This window comes from Pogoniulus pusillus, chromosome Z (genome assembly GCF_015220805.1).
Source record: "Pogoniulus pusillus isolate bPogPus1 chromosome Z, bPogPus1.pri, whole genome shotgun sequence".
Taxonomy (NCBI): domain Eukaryota; kingdom Metazoa; phylum Chordata; class Aves; order Piciformes; family Lybiidae; genus Pogoniulus; species Pogoniulus pusillus.
Window position 1 is genome coordinate 116,927,083 of NC_087309.1, and position 18,121 is coordinate 116,945,203.

The following is an 18,121-nucleotide window of genomic DNA, read 5'->3' on the forward strand; positions in this document are numbered from 1 at the left end:
CACATTTCAGATACTGACAGTAGAGTAAAAGTAATCTTTCATATTAACTATATGTATATGGTATTTTTTCTTCAGATTTAACAGTTATGACATGAGGTTCTTTTGCTTTTAAATGTGGTGTTTGTGGGTTTTTTTTAACAAATATGCTGCTGCTTAAATGGCCAACTTTGGTCACATTTCTTTCTTAGAAATCAAAAGCTGAAGTGTAACACAAAAGTCAAGTTTGCTTAGACATTGAGATAGCATGCTGCTTGGATAAACTTGAATTCAGGACCTAGTTGGGAGGTTTTGGGTTTTGCTTGTTTGTTTTTCCATTGCCTTAAGTCAGGATCCTACAGTTCTTGGATCAGCTCAGTGATTTTTCACCAGCTGCTCGTACTCTGCTTCAAGATGCATGGGTTGTAGTATGTATTAAGGCTGTAAGAGCCTCACAGCTCCAAGGGTTATGTTGTGCTGGGAGTCTTGAGAATAGCGTAGAATTCTGTCTATTTAAGAATGTGTGTACAAGGCATGAATATTATAACATAGTGATTGTTTATTGAAACATAAAACAGTAAATGATAGTTACTAGAGAACTATGTTCTTTCAGGGAATCAGGTAGTGCATAAAATGCTGTAAGAGTTGCAGAAGAGAGATTATTTTTGTACTGGATGTTATTTTTGATCTATGTTTTCCATTGCTTTTATGGATCTTGTCTATAATGTGACTAATTTTTGATAAGCTTGTTGTGTTTCTTTGAATTCTTTGAACATTTATTTGCCAATGTACAATATTAAGTGCTGAAATCGAATTAGTTATTTATGGAGCACTCCTAATGCTGGAAACATGACTGTTAGAGTGTGGTGGAGGGTTGCAAAGCCCTCATTTGGACAGAATTGTGGCCCAAGGACTCCGCAACATAGAGTCACTGACATAATAGACAGACTGGATCATCCTGTGATCTGTTTTCAGGAAGGTGTTTTAATGAGTGAAGTGGCCTGAAGCCTTTATAGGTATAATAAACTTTGAAGCTCTTTCAGCTCTAAAACAATAAAAAGAATGATAGATCAAAAATGGGAAGTGCTTGAAGTGTGTGTAGGTGTCTCACTCAATTTGATACTGCGGCGCATATGTTTTTCCTGATCTATGCAGGAAATACCCTTTCTAATAAAAAAGAAGTATTATAGCAGCATTCTAAACACAGTGCACATGTTTTTCAGGTTAATAAAAGATGGACAGTTTGAAATAGTAACAGGAGGATGGGTCATGCCTGATGAAGCATCTTCTCATTATTTTGCTGTGATTGATCAACTGATAGAAGGACATCAGTGGCTAGAAAGGAACCTTGGTATGTAGTTTGATGTGAATTTTAACTGTGTTAATGCAGGAAGTCAATTAGAAAATGTGATTAAATCTTTTGAAGTTACTTGAAAGTTTCTCTTTACTCTGCTTTCCTGAAACATTCAATCAAACCATTTCCTGGAAGGTAAAGAACTGAGTCTAGTTTTTGCAGTTACTGTTGCAGGTAGAAGTTCCTGGATTTAGGTGTATTTAAGCAATTGCCATTATAACCACAGAATGGTAGGGGTTGGTAGAGACCTTGAAGGTCGTTTAGTATGACCTCCTTGCTAGGGCAGGATCACCTGAGAGTCAATCATTCAGGACCTTTACCACACTGGGTTTTGAATGCCTCTAGAAATAGACACTCCACAACTCCTCTGGGCAGCTTGTGCCCAGTGCTCTGCCACCCTCAAAGTGAAGAATATTCCAGTGTGTGTCTATCTCCCCTCATCCTACTACTGAAATAAGTATTAATGAGATTACTCCTCAGTGTCCTGTTCTTCAGGCTAAACAGCCTCAAGTCTCTCAGCCTTTCTTCCTAAGGCAGATGTTCCAAGTACTCTCATCATCTTGGTGGCTGTCTGCTGAACTCTCTCCAGTAGTTCCTTGTCCTTCTTGATCTCTCAAGCCCAGCAATTGATTCAGTATTCCAGATGAGGCCTCACCAGGGCAGAGTAGGAGAAAAGAACATCCCTCGACCTGCTGGTCATACTCTTCTTTAATGCATCCAAGGATGCCATTGCCCTTCATGGCCGTGAGAGTACATTGTTGTCTCGCGGTCAAACTGTTGTGCACCAGGCTTTTTTTCCCCAGAGCTGGTCTCTCACAGGTCAGTCCCCAGCCTGTAATGGTACATGGTGGTGTTCTTCCCCAGATGCAGCACTCTACACCTGCCCTTGCTGAGTTTAGCTAGATTTGTCTCCAGCCTGTCTAGGTCTCACTGAATGGCAGCACAGCCTTCTGGTGTATTAGCCTCTCCTTCCAATTTTTGTATTTCCCTCATGTGGTCAGCCCCTTCTTCCATATAAACTTCCTTCTTCCACTTGAGTTTATTCAGTCACTTCCTGCTCAAAAAGGCAGGTGTCCTGGCTCACTTACTTGATTTCTTACTCTTTGGGATGCTCTGTTCTTGAGGATGGAGGAAATGCTGCTTGGGTATTAACCAACTCTATTGGTGCTCCTCTCTCTTCTAGTGCTGCAAGCCCTTTCTTTGAAGAGGCCAAAGTCAGCCCTTCTAAAATCCAGGGTTGTGATCCTGCTTGTTGTTTTGGGCCAACTGCACAAGATACTGAACTCCACCATCTCACAGCCATTACAGCCAAAGCTGCCCCCAGCTTTCACAGTGGTCAACTAGTTCCTTCATGTTTGTTAGTACAGGGTCTGTACTCTTCTTCTTGTTGGATCCTCCACCACGTCTGCCAAGAAGTTGTCAGTGCACTGTGGGAACCTCTTGGCTGTGTAGAGTTTCTACTGTCAGGGTAACTGAAGGTCACCCATTAGAACCAGGGCTTGTGATTATTAGGCTACTTTCAGCTGTCCTTAGAAGGTGTCCTTAGCTTCATTATCCTGATCAAATGGCCTGCAATAGATGGTTACAACTGCCTCCTGTATTACCCTGCCCCTTAATTCTTACCTACAAACTCTCAACTCACTCCTGGTCCTGAACACAGTGCAATACATTGTAGTTGCTCTCACATAAAGAGCAGTCCCACCACCTCACCTTCTTGGTCTGTCTTTCCTAAGAAATACACAGCCATCCACAACAGCATTCCAGTCATGTGAACTATCCCACCATGTCCCTGTGATTGTAATTGGATCAAGTCTTTCAATTGCACACGGACATTTGTTATCCACAGCAGTATTCCAGTCAGGTGAGCTGTCCCACCATGTCTCTACATTTGTAATTGGATCAAATTCTTCAGCTGCACATGGACATTTATGTCCTCTTGTTTATTGTCCATGTTGTGTGAATTCAGACAGGGAGCCAAGCGTGCAGTTTTCACCTTCAGGTAGGAGGAAGGCTTTCTGATTCTCTTCATAGCAGGCACCTGAGGAACTTTTATTATTGCTCTGACTGGCCCATCTTATTCCCCAGGTGGGTGTAATGGCTTGAGCATTGCCATTTTGGCCTCTTGCCCTCAAGTTTATCTTGATCAGTTAAAGATGTGTGTAGTGTGCTAGTTTATTACAATACAGTAAAATGTAATACTAGATCATGCTGTATGGTACATCTGCTTTCTGGTATCAGAGTTTCCAATTGTCATTTCTGTGTTTTGAAAAGAGTGAAATAGGGCTTAAAATGACTCAGGAATTCTTTTCAGGAGTTTGGATCTCTTCCACAGTGTTTGTATTTAGTGTCCTTATGGGAGTCTGCGTATTGAAAGCTGTATGTAAGGCTTTCAAAATAAAAGTAAATATGAATATTTATAGAACCTAAGCCCATTATAATGCTGTTCATATTAAACCAAAAAATACTAAAACAGACCAACATATTTGCTTTAGAAAATCTGAGAAATTACTGACTGTAGTAACATTGCCTGAACTATTTTGGGAGCTTTGGAAGGTTGTTGTGGTTTGGTGGTGTGTTGTTTTTTTTTTCTTTCTGTTTAGGTCTATAACAAGATAATGTTCCATAAGTAGAGGTAAGCCATTTTATGTGGAAAATACTTGTATGATGACTTCAATAATAATATTATTTCACCCAATTAACCAAGGTTATTTTGAAAGGCTGCTTCACTGTGGTTTTCTTTGATTTTGGTTTCCACAAACATAGTTGGATATGACTAAGAGGGAAGGCCTAATAAAAATGCATTCCCTGATATGTTTTTGATAAGATAGTAAGGACCAACACTGAAGAATCAGTTAAACAAGAGTTAGCTTCTTCATTCAATGGCATGAATTTCAGTGAAATGATAGTGTTACTCAGTGTAATTCTGATGATTTTCCAACCAAATAATTGAAAAGTTGGTTCCAAACTCACCAGATGTTAATATTATTTAAATCACAGTTGAAAATTCAGCAGGCTACAAGAGCAGTCCACTTCCATCTGACAGTTTTCTTTCAGCTTTCCTTTCCAGTTGTGAGATGTGTAAAGTACTTTAAGTACATCTTGTTTTTCACTTTATGATTACATGTTAAGGTGTTCAAGAAAAGCCTGGATGAGACACTTGGTGCCATGGTCTAGTTGACTGGATAGAGCTGGGTGCTAGGTTGGACTGGATGATCTTGGAGGTCTCTTCCAACCTGGTTGATTCTATGATTCTATGAAATAGTGTAACAATGTAGAGTAGTAATCTCAGGGGGTTTATGCAGTTAGAAGGCCTTGTGTGAAAGGTGTTTGAGTTGGTTTGGAGGTTTTTTTGTTTACATTTTCAGTTAGATTCTAACTTCTTAATTTCAGGGTGTGTTCTGCAGGAAGCTTAATACTCAGTTACATATTTTAATTTATCTTCCTTAAACTTTTATCTGAAGCTTTTCTCTCTCTGAATTATATTGGTATAGCTATCTGAAGCTTTTCTCTCTGTGAATTATATTGGTATAGCTTTCTTTGAGTGAAAAATTTTCCTTCTTGTTTTACTATTTTGTAAACAGGAGTGAAACCAAAATCTGGTTGGGCAGTTGATCCTTTTGGCCATTCACCGACAGTAGCCTATCTTCTGAAACGCACAGGATTCTCCAATATGCTTATACAGAGAGTTCATTACTCTGTTAAAAAACACTTTGCCATGCAGAAGACACTAGAATTCTTTTGGAGACAGAACTGGGGTATGTGTTCCTTCTTTATATCAAATTACTTGTTCATTTAAACCGGTAAATGATGGAGAGGACTTCAGAGAACAAATTGTTCACGAAGTTAGTCTAGACTTGAGAATTTTAGAGTTCTGTTTAAGTCTATCCTAAGTTTCAGGGATCTGTTTGGGTTTTTTTTAACAAAAGGGATTGTGAACAGTTAGAAAAATAGTGAAATTAAAAAAAAGTATTATTGCCATTGTTCACCTCATCTTCCCATTTCTTCACTTATATTTGTGATTTCAGTTTCAGCATATTTCCTTTCTCCCATGTTCTTTACAAGTATGTATAAAGAAAATTTCTTTCTTCTTTTCTCAACTCTGTTTTCTTTTTCCTACTATGTGGAAATAAAGTTGAGGAGAAAGAATGTTTTTCTCTGAGAGAGGAAAAAAAAGTGAATATTTGAAGATGGAGACACCTGTTGTGTTAATGCTTTAAGGAAAAAACTGAGGCAAGCAGTTTTACTCATCTGGTGAGACAGATTACTTACAGTAGTTTCCTGTGGAATTGAAATCTGTAGGTTGTCTTCAGTTAGTAAAATAGGTTAAAAACATTTCACCATTTCAATTTGCAATTAAATTCTCACTGAAGACCTAATTTTTAGGATAAAATTACTTTTCTGATGCCATTTATACAATATGGAGTGTAAAAGTTTTGTTCTGTAATGTAGCAACTCTATATAGCAAACTGTGTATGTAAATGAATGCACTTTTCTATATTGTTTTGCTTTGTACTTCACACAGTTTAAGTGCTGATAGAGAATGTACATAGTTGAGGTTTTGGTCTTCCTGGTTTTAAAACAAGCTGGTATGTCATTCTTTATCCATACAGGATATTTAGTGTTCACTGTTCGATGGTGGTGGTGACTTTTGAGTTCTTTAGTTCCTTTGTGTTTGTGACTGGAAATGGTGGGAAGGCAGGTATTCAGAGAAAGTGATCTGCTGCACAAGTAAGCTTGACACAAGGGAAGATTTACCACTGAGAGAATGTGGCATAGACTTACACATAAAACATAGTTTTTCTCTGAACATTGGCCTATGCTAATCAGTGTGCAGATTACTTAATTGACAGGCCTTTTCTCTAAATAGATGCACACATAAATCACATGTATGGTCTAGTGTTTGGGCTTCAAATGCAGGCTCTCCAGTACAGGACACATATCAAAGACCACTGTAGAATCATCTGGCAAAATAAGCAGATGTGGTAAGGGAGGTTATTCTTCCCCTGTACTCAGCACTGCTCAGGCCACACCTTGAGTGCTATGTCCTGTTCTGGGCTCCTCCATTGCAGAAAGATGTTGAGGTGCTGGAAGGTGTCCAGAGAAAGGCAACAAAGCTGGGAAGGGGCCTGGAGCACAGCCCTGTGAGGAGAGGCTGAGGGAGCTGGGGGTGTGCAGCCTGCAGCAGAGGAGGCTCAGGGCAGAGCTGATTGCTGCCTGCAGCTGCCTGCAAGGAGGCTGTAGCCAGGTGGGGTTGGGCTCTGCTGCCAGGCAGCCAGGGACAGAAGCAGGGGACACAGCCTTCAGCTGTGCCAGAGGAGGTCTAGGCTGGATGTTAGGAGGAAGTTGTTGTCAGAGAGAGTGATTGGCGTTGGAATGGACTGCCCAGGGAGGTGGTGGAGTGGCTGTGCCTGGAGGTGTTCAAGCAAAGCCTGGATGAGGCACTTAGTGCCATGGTCTGGTTGACTGGCTAGGGCTGGGTGCTAGGTTGGACTGGATGATCCTGAAGCTCTCTTCCAATCTGGTTGATTCTATGAAAATAGTACTTTTTTAGTAATAAGTGGATAGTACTCTGAGAGAAGCTTTTAAACAAAAACTCTGGTTAGGAGCTGTAAAGACATAGGCTGTTAAGGTTTTGAGGAGTATTTTCATATGTACTTTTGACAGACTTTGGAGCCAGGTTCTTTGGCACATCTACAGCATTCATCTGCTTTTTTCAGCCTAATATTAATTTAAGCATTAGTGATGGAAATAGGTAATTAGCATTTACGGATTTTACCAGATGAGGAAACTTAAATTCTCTTCAGTTCTATGAGAACTTAAGATTCTTTAGAGTCTCTTTGCAGTTGTATTTGGAAAGATCTTCTGAGGCTTGACAAAATGCATGAATGTCTCTGCTTCTGGTGGGTTAAACTTTAGGGAATGGATTAATGAGGTGAAAAAGTCTGTGTTGTAAATATAATCTCAGAAGTGCATAGAATTCTATGTAAAACTGTGTGCTAGCACAGAATCTATCTGCAAGACATAGCATTGCACTGTCAATGTGTTGAAGTCATGCAAAAGCAAGAATTCCTATGTTGTCTTCATGATGTCATGACAGAGTAAAGCTGTGTACTAACACAGAATCTATCTACAAGTCATAGCATTGCACTGTCAATGTGTTGAAGTCATGCAAAAGCAAGAATTCCTATGTTGTCTTCATGATGTCATGACAGAGTAAAGCTGTGTACTAACACAGAATCTATCTGCAAGACATAGCATTGCACTGTCAATGTGTTGAAGTCATGCAAAAGCAAGAATTCCTATGTTGTCTTCATGATGTCATGACAGAGTAAAGCTGTGTACTAACACAGAATCTATCTACAAGTCATAGCATTGCACTGTCAGTGTGTTGAAGTCATGCAAAAGCAAGAATTCCTATGTTGTCCTCATGATGTCATGACAGAGTAAAGCTGTGTACTAACACAGAATCTATCTACAAGCCATAGCATTGCACTGTCAATGTGTTGAAGTCATGCAAAAGCAATTTAATTCCTATGTTGTGCTCATGATGTCATGACAGAGAAAAGCTGTGTACTAACACAGAATCTATCTGCAAGCCATAGCATTGCACTGTCAATGTGTTGAAGTCATGCAAAAGCAAGAATTCCTATGTTGTGCTCATGATGTCATGACAGAGGGTGCTTGAGGTTTGAGTTTGCATTTTTTTTTCTTTTTAGTTTGGGTTTTTTGGGGGGATTCAGTACACTCAAAATATAAACTATTTGTTCACCACTGCAATTCTGGAAGTAAAGAGACTTATATAGATAAAAAAGTCCCTAACATTTTGTTCCTGTATTTCCTAATCAGCTGGTGCTTGATTGGAACTTTCCAGTGTTGGTTGTGCCTGTGATTTCAGCTTCTTTATGTGTAAGGAGGAAGTTCTTCACAGAGAGAGTGATTTGCCATTGGAATGGGCTGCCCAGGGAGGTGGGGAGGAAGTTCTTCACAGAGAGAGTGATTTGCCATTGGAATGGGCTGCCCAGGGAGGTGGGGAGGAAGTTCTTCCCAGAGAGAGTGATTTGCCATTGGAATGGGCTGCCCAGGGAGGTGGTGGAGTCACCGTTCCTGGAGGTGTTGAAGCAAAGCCTGTATGAGGCACTTAGTGCCATGGTCTGGTTGATTGGACAGGGCTGGGTGCTAGGTTGGACTGGATGATCTTTGAGGTCTCTTGTCACCTGGTTGATTCTGTGAAAGATAGACTCCAGGTATGGGTGTTTAAAGCAAGGAGTTATTATGATCTGATGTTTTTGATACATTTCATGGATTAAAAATATGGGTATGATTTAGTTCTGCCAAATCTGAGACCTCATTTTATAAGTGTGTTATCTATGTATTTAATTCCAGATTTGGGATCCAGTACAGATATCCTTTGTCACATGATGCCTTTCTATAGCTATGATGTTCCTCATACTTGTGGTCCCGATCCAAAAATCTGCTGCCAGTTTGATTTCAAACGTCTTCCTGGAGGAAGAGTAAGCTGTCCGTGGAGAGTTCCACCAGAAGCCATTCATGCTGGAAACATTCAACACAGGTTCAAATTTTCACATATTCTGCAAGGGAATAACTTAAAAAAATAATTATGCTGTTGAAAAATTATATCTTGTGTTGTAGTTTTAGTCTTAGCTGGCTGAGCCCCACACAAGTGCTCACACAGCTGCCCCTTGTACTTTGGCATAGGAAGGGGCAAAACCAGCCACATTATTTGTTTTTTTTCTTCCCAAATAAAGGTGAAAAATACTCTTGATACTGGTTTTTTACCCCCAAGGCTGGAGCTCCTCAAAGATGAATTTATGTGCAGTTTTCCTGCCAAGGACTTGATTACATGAAGCAAAATATCCAAGAGAATTACCAGAGTGGATAAGAATAGCTTGCTTATTATTGTAAATAAGGGCTAGACAAGAATTAGGATTGTTACCTAAATATAAAGCAGTTAAGCATAATTTAAACTGAAGGTTAGTTTTGGCACAGAAGCAAATTGATGCAGACGACCCTCCTGTTTGAGATGGAGATTGATCAGTTTCTTGGAGGATTTAATTAGCATGGTGTTTGCACAGTAGTAGGTTGAATGTGGTGTCCCAAAGGGGGGATTTGAATACAGCTTTTTTATTGCGAAATAAGGTAGCAGGGGTTTGTATGTCTTGCTTAGGGTCATCATGGTGTACAGCTTGATATCTCAGAATCTGTTTTCTAAATTGTTGTGGGTTTGTTTTGTTTTGTTTTGTCTTTTCCCTGAAGGGCTTGGATGATTTTAGATCAATACAGAAAGAAGTCAAAGCTTTTCCGTACTAAAGTTCTGTTGGCTCCACTAGGGGATGATTTTCGCTATGTTGAGAGCTCAGAATGGGATCAGCAGTACCAGAATTATCAGAAGCTGTTTGATTATATGAATTCCCATCCTGAGTGGCATGTTAAGGTAAATAAAGTACTTTCTCTGGCTTGTGGAGAAAACAGTGTTTCTCAGTATCTTGGGATTCTGTGGAGCTTTATATATTACTTAACAGCAGATTGGTTTGCCTTGGCACATTAAGCTTTTTTACCTTTACCACCTGCTCTTCCTCCAAAATAAAAACTTTGCTGTTCGTAGTGGCTGCTTGAAAACCATAAATAATACCTAAACTAGATGATGCTAGAGAACAGCTATTATGTGTAATTGTTTTTGTAGTGCTAATTTATTTTCACAGCCTTCAGGCATTATTACTTAAGGCTCACAGGTTTTGTTATTTAAAGCAATTAAGAGAATTACTTGCTTATTAGAAGTTCGCTTGGGTGCTCTGGGTTTTATGTCCCAAAACAAACAATCCTAAGAGGCAACCATTGCTGGCAGATGCTTTTGCATACAATAAAATGTAAGAGATTGGCCTAGTTACTAAAGAAGTGAATATACTCACACAATTGGTGAGATACTGCCTTATATCCTTTGTTATGTTATTGTTAGTGTTATTTTACACGTGTTAATGTTATTTTATACGTCCATACACTCTAACGTGCAAGCTGTGCTATAGACATTCCCTGTTTTCAGATACCTTTTCACTCTTTTTTGGCACAGGAATCAGGAATTGGGGTTCATAGCCTTGTTTTTTCTTGAATATCATATGAGAGCACTGTTGCTGATGTTAATTTAGGCCAATTCCTCTGCAGTGAGCAGGGACACATGTAACGAGGTTGGATTGTTTAAGGTCCTGCCTAACCTGACCTTGAGTATTTCCAGGAATGAGACACATACAAACTCTGAGCAAACTGTTCCAGTCTTTTGCCATCATCACTCATTTTTTTTTTCTTTAAATCTGGTTAGAATCTACTCTCTTTCAGTTTAAAACCACTAAGCCATCTCCTATTGCTACAAACCCTACTAAAAACGTGTTCCCATCTTTCTTCTAAGTCTCCTTTAAGTACAAAAGGCTGCAGTAAGGACCTCCCTAGAGCCACAGTCTCTCCAGTGAATAACCTCAACTCTCTCAGCCTGTCCTTATAGGAGAAGTATTTCATCTCATGATTTTTATGACCCTCTATCTCCTTCAACATGTCCCATGTCTTTTTTTGTGCTGACTTGAAGTCGAGTTGAAATGCTTTTGGAAGACCTTTTCTGAGGAGTGCATAAGGAAATTCAAAAGCTCCTTAGAGTAGTGTTTCTACTATAATTTTGCTGGAACACTGGCATTTTTAAAAAATGTATATAGGACTAACCATATTCATCCTCTTATGTCTAAATAAAGAAAATGGAACAGTGTTACAGTAATTTTAATTTTCATCCAGGCCCAGTTTGGAACTTTATCAGATTACTTTGAAGCTCTGCGTAAAGAAAGCAATTTGGGTGAAAAGCACAGCAATTCATTTTTCCCTGTTCTAAGTGGAGACTTCTTCACCTATGCAGACAGAGATCATCATTACTGGAGTGGATACTTTACATCACGACCCTTCTATAAACGACTGGATAGAGTTCTGGAATCCTACTTAAGGTAAACACTGCCAAGTTCATAACATGTATTTTGGCACATGGGAGACGATGAATGTATTGCACAGATAGAAAAGTGATTGTTGAAATGCACAGTTTAAATTTACTTTCAATAAGGATACACTCAATGGCCCCCAAATGTAGTTCTTGCTAGAACAATTAGTTGGTGTATCTCTTACTTCAGTAAATTCACAGAAATGCAATGGTAATTTTTCCATCTGAACAAAGTTGTTCTACAATATTGTTCAGATTATCAGCAAGTCCTAATTCCACGAAAAATAGCAGGTAGTACACTTCTATTTATGTGTCATGTTTGAGTAGTTGTCAGATCAGTTGTTGTGGCTAAACTTTGAATGCTTATAGAGAGAAATACAAGGGAACAAATTAAAGGAGAATTGTTGGAGGCAGTTGAGATGTAGTCAGGATTATAGCATGCCAAGTAATCTCAAATTGTAAAGTATTGCTCTGCTGAAAAATGGTTGTGTCTTTAAAGAATAAAATATACAATTATCTTAACATTTATGATTCTTTTAGATTTTACTTTTTTCTTACTGTATTGCCATTATAAACACTAATAGCTCTGTTCTCTTTAGCTGGTTAATCATAAGAATCTTTGATTTTTAGGGCAAACCGCCTTGTTTAATACTGTTACTAGAAAAGATAAAGATGTATATAAAAGAAGACAATTGATGTCCTTGTAAACTGAGTTCCCTACTTAACTGTTTTTTATACTTTTCCATAAATCCTTTACTGTTTATTAAAATGTACCATGGATTGAAGTATTTTTTAGTCTATTTTCTCAAAATGTTTGAGTGTTTACTCTTTTGTCATTTTTTTGTCTTTTTTTTGCTTTGCAAAAAGCTTCGTATGAACTGCTCTCAGGTTTATTTGTAGTGTTTACAACTTTACATTGTTAAAAGATGCCTTCATATAAGAACTCCAGGAGCCTTTAACCTGTGAAAAATTGCTACACTTACATGAAGAAGCCTGGAAGGAAGCTAATTCTTCAGTCTTATGAATTAAAACCAAGCACGTTTATAAAACGTGGGAGGTTTCTCATCCTTCATTGAATCCTCTGTGAATAACATGTAAGGACAAAATGCATAGATGTGTTCTTGTCAGATTAGTATCAGAGTTTTTGACAGTTTTGCTTTCAGAAACCTGGGCAATCTTCAAAGGTGGTGTATTAGCAGTGAGAAAAACAGAATTAAGGATTTTGTCTTTTTCAGTAAGCCATAGGTAATAAGTAGTAATAATAATAAAACAACAGCTCTTAGCCAACCTTGTGATTAAATTTTCCATACTTTTTTGTGAGCTAACCTATGTGTGTACACGATAGATAGAGTTAGGTAGATAGATATGTTATGCAAGGGAAATGAACCATGAACAGGAGAATGTCATGGGTTAAGTTGAATATCTGATGCTGTTATTCATGCTGTATACATGTGTGTTCTTTGTGAAGGATGAGTGCTTTGAAGTTCCAGCAGTATAAGGATTAAGAAAGCTTCACTGATGATTAATATCCATGAAAAGGTTTTCAGCCTAAGGGCCTGCTATCATGGCTGACCATTTCACAGAGTTGTAGAATGATAGGGATTAGAAGGGAACTCTGAAGATCAAGTCCCTCTGCCAAAACAGGATCACCTAGAGGTAGGGCATACAGCAGTGCATCCAGACAGGTTTTGAAAGCATCTAGAGAAGGAGATTGCACACCTTCTCTTGACAGCCTGTTCCTGTTGAGGTGGAACTTTCTGTGTTTGAATTTGTATCCTTTGTCACATGTCCTCTCATAGGGCACCACTGTAAAGAGACTGGTCCCTTCCCTCTCAGTCTTCTCCTGTCTAAACAGCCCCAGCCTTTCCTCATAAGAGAGTTGTTCTGTTCTTGTAATCATCCTTGTAGCTCTTTGTTGGACTCTCTCTAGTAATTTCCCTGTCCCTCTTGAACTGGGGACCTTAGAACTGGACACAATACTCAAGATTTCACTAGGGCAAAGCAGAGAGGCAGGAGAACCTCCCTCAGTCGGCTGGCCACACTTTGCTTAATGCACTTCAGAATACTATTGGCTACCCTGGACACAAGGGCACATTGTTGTCCCACAGATAACTTGTTGTCCACCAAGTCTCCAAGGTCCCTGTCCATGGGATTGCTTTCCAGCAGGTCAACCCTAACCTGTGCTGCTACGTGGCTCTTTTAGTGCCCAGGTGCAAGACTTACCTTGTTGTCAGGTTCCCCTTTTCCCAGCTCTCCAGTCTGTCCAGATTTTCTCGGATGAGTTCTGGTCTGTCAGCCACTCCTCCCAGTTTCGTGTTATCATCACACTCACTGAGGGTGCATTCTGTCCCTTCAGGTTGTTCATTACATTGAATGAGACTAGACCTGGTACTGAACTGTGGGGGAACACCACTAGCTACAAGTGAACTCTGTCTGTTGGTCACAACCCTCTGAACTCTATTGTTTAGCCTGTTTTCAATCCATCTCACTGTTATCTCGCTAAAATACACTTCCTTTGTTTAGCAACACAGATGTTATGGGAGACAGTGTCAAAACTCTTGCTGAAGTCAAGGTACACAGCATCCACTCCTCTCCCCTCCTCATCTATCTGCCCAGCTAATCACACCATCATAGAAGGCTGTCAGATTGGGCTGCATGATTTCCCCTTTGTGAATCCATACTGACAACTACTGTTAATCTTTTCTTCCACTTGCTTAGAGATGACCTCCAGAAGGAGCTGCTCCACCACCTTCTAGCAATGAAGGTGATGTTTGACTGATATGTGGTCTCCTAGTGTTTCTCTTGCCCTTTTTGAGGACTGGAGTGCCATTGGCTTTCCTCCAGTCTGCAGACACATCTCCCATTCTCTATGACCAGTCTAATATTTATGTAGAGCAGTAAAGTAACAAGATCAACCAGCTTCTTCAGCACTCATGGGCATATCCTATCAGGGCCATTGGATTTGTGTATGTTCAGTTTGTGCAGATGCTAAAGTGGTCCTCACTGGCCACTGGTGAGTCTTCATTCTCCAGACTTTGTCTTTTACTTCTAGGGTCTGGGATTCCTGGGACCTGGTCTTAGCCATAAAGCCTGGAGCAAAGAAGGCATTCAAAAGTGCTGCCATCTCTGCATCCTCTGTCACCAGGGCACTTGCCTCATTCAACAGTGGGCCCATAAGCTTTCGATATGTTCTTCTACCCCTGAGAGGAGCTCACTGCATTCCAGTTGCTCTTGCACATAAAGAGCAGCTCCACTACCCTTCATTGCTGGCCTCTCCTTCCTTAAAAAGTACATAGCTGTCTATGACAACATTCCAGTTATGGAAGCTATCCCTCCTTGTCTCAGTAACTGCACTGAGATCATGGCCCTGTGACCAAACACAGATCTTCCAACTCCTCATGATTGTTGCCCATGATGTGTGCACTGGTCTGTGAGCATTCCATAGAGGAAGTTGAGTGCATTGGTTTTGCCCCTGAGCAGTGGTATGCCTTCTGACTCTCAAACATGCTAGTACACTCTCACAAGTGCAGGGCTACTAGACTCAGGGGCCTTACAAGCCACTTACATGCCCTTCTTCCTTCAAATCTAGTTTAAGCCTCTGTCCTGGTGATGTTCCAGACTCCAGTGAGACGGCATACTTCCCTGTGAGGACCATCTGGCTGGCAAATTGGACCATCTGTTCCCCTCAGAAATGAATCACCTCTGACTATAATGCTTACTTCCCTCTTTGTGGATGTTTTTATGATGTGGGAGGCAGGCCTTTGTGACAGTGAGCATACCTTTGGTGTGTAGGCTGCCTGTTGTCCACATCTTTATTTGGCTAATCTTTCTCAATCAGAGCTTCATACCTGTTTCTCAGTGGTAGCTGTAGGGGCAAAGTGGGCAAGAAGAAAGTACTTGCTACTCTGACCACAAACTTGCCTCTTTTCATTTAGGCTTTTCTCTTTGGCCTGACAGGGGCAGGATGCAGAGGACCTTTGATTCTGGGTACCCTCTGACAGGTGCTCCCGTATTGATTTCAAGGAGCGTAGAGCCTGGCTCCACCATTTATCTACTGTTCAGCCTCCCTGTTGCTCCTCAGACTTTCAACTTTGTCTTGGAACTCTGCCACCTGGCAGAAGAAATCATCCAGCCGCTCATGGTGCGCACAGCAGTCATCCTAACTGCAACTCACTGCCAGTAAAAAGGCTTTTAGTCTCCCTGCAGCCTGTCACCTGGTTGACTGCATATTTCCGTGGGTGCTCAGTTTGTCCACCCTGGCTAGTGCTGAGCATATGACCTTCTTCCAGGTTGAGCTCTTTCAAAGAGGATGACAACCACCAATGGACCTGACCTGTCAAAGCGAGGGGAGCTGCTGCTTGTTGCTGCTTGCTGTGCTCTGGAATGTGCTTTCCTCTGTGAAGGCTGCTGCCTTATTCTTTGCAGTCTTCAGCAAGACCTGTTACTGAAAAAAAAACCCAAACTGGCTTTCTGCATTAAAGGGAAGTTCATAGATGCTTAAGGATTTTGTAATGGAGGTTGGCATGAATGCTGATTTGAGACACAGTTAATTTTTAACTCCTGGGAGATGGTAAAGTAGTCTGATGAGTGATGAAATCAGTGACCAGAATCTTAATTTACCAATGGAAAGATGAAAAGAACAGCACATGCTGACAAGTTAGGAATGCATTTTGTGATTTCACTCTTAACAGAAGTAATCAGGGAAAATCTTTTTTTTGCAGATCTGCCATAATTTTTTTTGAGTAATTCAGAAGCGAGGCAAAATCTGCAGTGATATTTCTAACTGTGACAGGGTAGAAAAATACATGAGTGTGTAGAACTTCTTGGAAAAAATGCTTGCTATTTATTTATGTTACATATAAAGGGGGTCTAAAGGTAATTAGTGAAGCAAGTTTTGGTCTATTTGTAGTGTCACATCTAGCAGAGATACAGTGACAAGTTATAACAAAGTACGGTAACTACATAATCTGCAGTAGCTCCAAATAGAGGTGAGAAAAAACAAGGCTTTATGCAGCTTTTATGGGAAGATACTAGGGAGAGATAAATATATGCTGATAAGCTGAAGTGTTGTCTAGTGTTTCACCTCTGAGTGCCTTCCATTTTTGGCACTGAACTATTCAAATGTTTAGACTAATACTGAGATTGGAAGGAGAACTGTGCATGCATCTAAGAGACTGATGTACTGAAAGGGTCTGTGAAATAGAACGAGTGATTTTTCTGAAAGGCAACAGTTTCAGGTGCCACCTTACAGGCAAAACAGGTTTAAAGTGAAGGTCTGGAAACATCTTACTTTGCTTTTTTTTTTTTTTTTTTGCTTGTTCTGACATTAATATATATGTTTTTGTGTATGTGCATGTTCTTGCTATCTTCAAAGCCTTGAGAAATCTTAATTAACCTCAAATAACGTTTGAGAAGGAATCTGACACATTTCAGGCTTTTGAAAACAGAGAGATAACAATCTAGGACAAGAAAGTAGGAAAAACATGTTAACAGTTTCCTATAATTTCTACAGGTGTCTTTTTTGGTTAGATATTCATAATGACTGTCAGAGTAGGTTTTTTTTGTAAAGTAAGTTTTGATTCTTATAAAGCAGTGAGAATTTGATGGTAATACTTTAGTGCTAGGACTCTGCATAAGAAGTAGGGGACACAAGCTCTGCTTTCTCTTTCAGACTAAGGGTTTTTAAAGACAGTCTTTGCCATTTGTGTCTGATAGTTTGGGTGTTGCCTGCCTGCTCCCCCCCCCTTATGAAATCATCCAGACTAGACTCAGCTGAGCTGGAAATTAGATTGAAGCTTTATATGTGCAGCTTAGCACAATATACAAGCAGATATTTACAGTATATATATACAGCTGTAGACAGAAATCAACAAGTTAAAAGGTAATACAGAAACACAACAGCCCTCCTAGAAACCAGAGTCCCTGGGAGGGGCTTTCAACCACCCTCCTACCTTCTTTCCACCCCTCTACCTTATTCCAGTCTGACTTACATTCAAGGTGAGTTTGGAGAATTGTCCAGTGGGGGTAGGAAGCAGAGGAATTAGTTAGACAGCAGGTTAGAGAGAGAAGGGAGGCAGTCAGAGCCAGAGAGAGCAACTCTGTAATCTATATGTTCTTGTTTTTATACATCTCAGCAAGCCTATGGGTGCAGCAGACATCACCATTGTTTCCTTTTCACAGCCTAGCATCTAATCCTTCTCACCAAAATACTCTAGCTAGTTTCAAACTAGCACAGGGTCAGTCAGCAGTGAGGAAGTGCATAAACTGCTGTCATGAATTGTGTTGAATCTGCTGCTGTTAATCATGCTGCAGTCAATGCCAGCTTCAAACGTGAAAGTGCTAACTGAAACAAAGTGTTATGGGGCTTGAAGTTCAGGTTGCAGCATGGCAGGCTTCTGTTCCAATTGCTGTTTCTTCATTCCAGGTTCTTGGGTGTTGTCTCTTTTCTGCAGACATGGTGGTGGAACAGGTGGGAGTTGGGTAGCCAGTTTTGGTTTTCTGCTTTATGCTGTTGTTTTCCACTGTGTTTCACTGCACTTCTGCAAATAGGCTTAGCTAAAGTAATAATGAATTTTATTATTAGATTAATTAGATTATTATCTAAAATAATTATGCATTGTGTTTATGGTATCTTATATTAAATTCTTATCTCTCTATCTCAACCCTGAGTTTTGTGTGTTACCTTTCCCCTCACTTTTGTGTTGGGGGAGCAGGCAGGTTAGACCTTGTGCTAGACTACTACAACTGTCTTAAGTCTTAGGACAATGCAGTTTGCTTAAAATATAAATGGCAGAAGAGGCATTACA

The 18,121-nt window shown here is 40.1% G+C and overlaps 1 protein-coding gene across 2 annotated transcripts in view; it reads left to right on the plus strand.

Annotated features, from left to right (window-relative positions):
* Positions 1-18,121, plus strand: part of MAN2A1 (mannosidase alpha class 2A member 1) — a 145,459-nt gene that overhangs the window by 37,007 nt on the left and 90,331 nt on the right. For both annotated transcript variants that reach the window (XM_064139924.1, XM_064139925.1), the window contains 5 exons: positions 1,200-1,327; positions 4,912-5,085; positions 8,714-8,900; positions 9,605-9,782; positions 11,123-11,325. In XM_064139924.1, the coding sequence (XP_063995994.1) occupies positions 1,200-1,327; positions 4,912-5,085; positions 8,714-8,900; positions 9,605-9,782; positions 11,123-11,325 (870 nt within the window). The remainder of the gene's footprint in view (positions 1-1,199; positions 1,328-4,911; positions 5,086-8,713; positions 8,901-9,604; positions 9,783-11,122; positions 11,326-18,121) is intronic.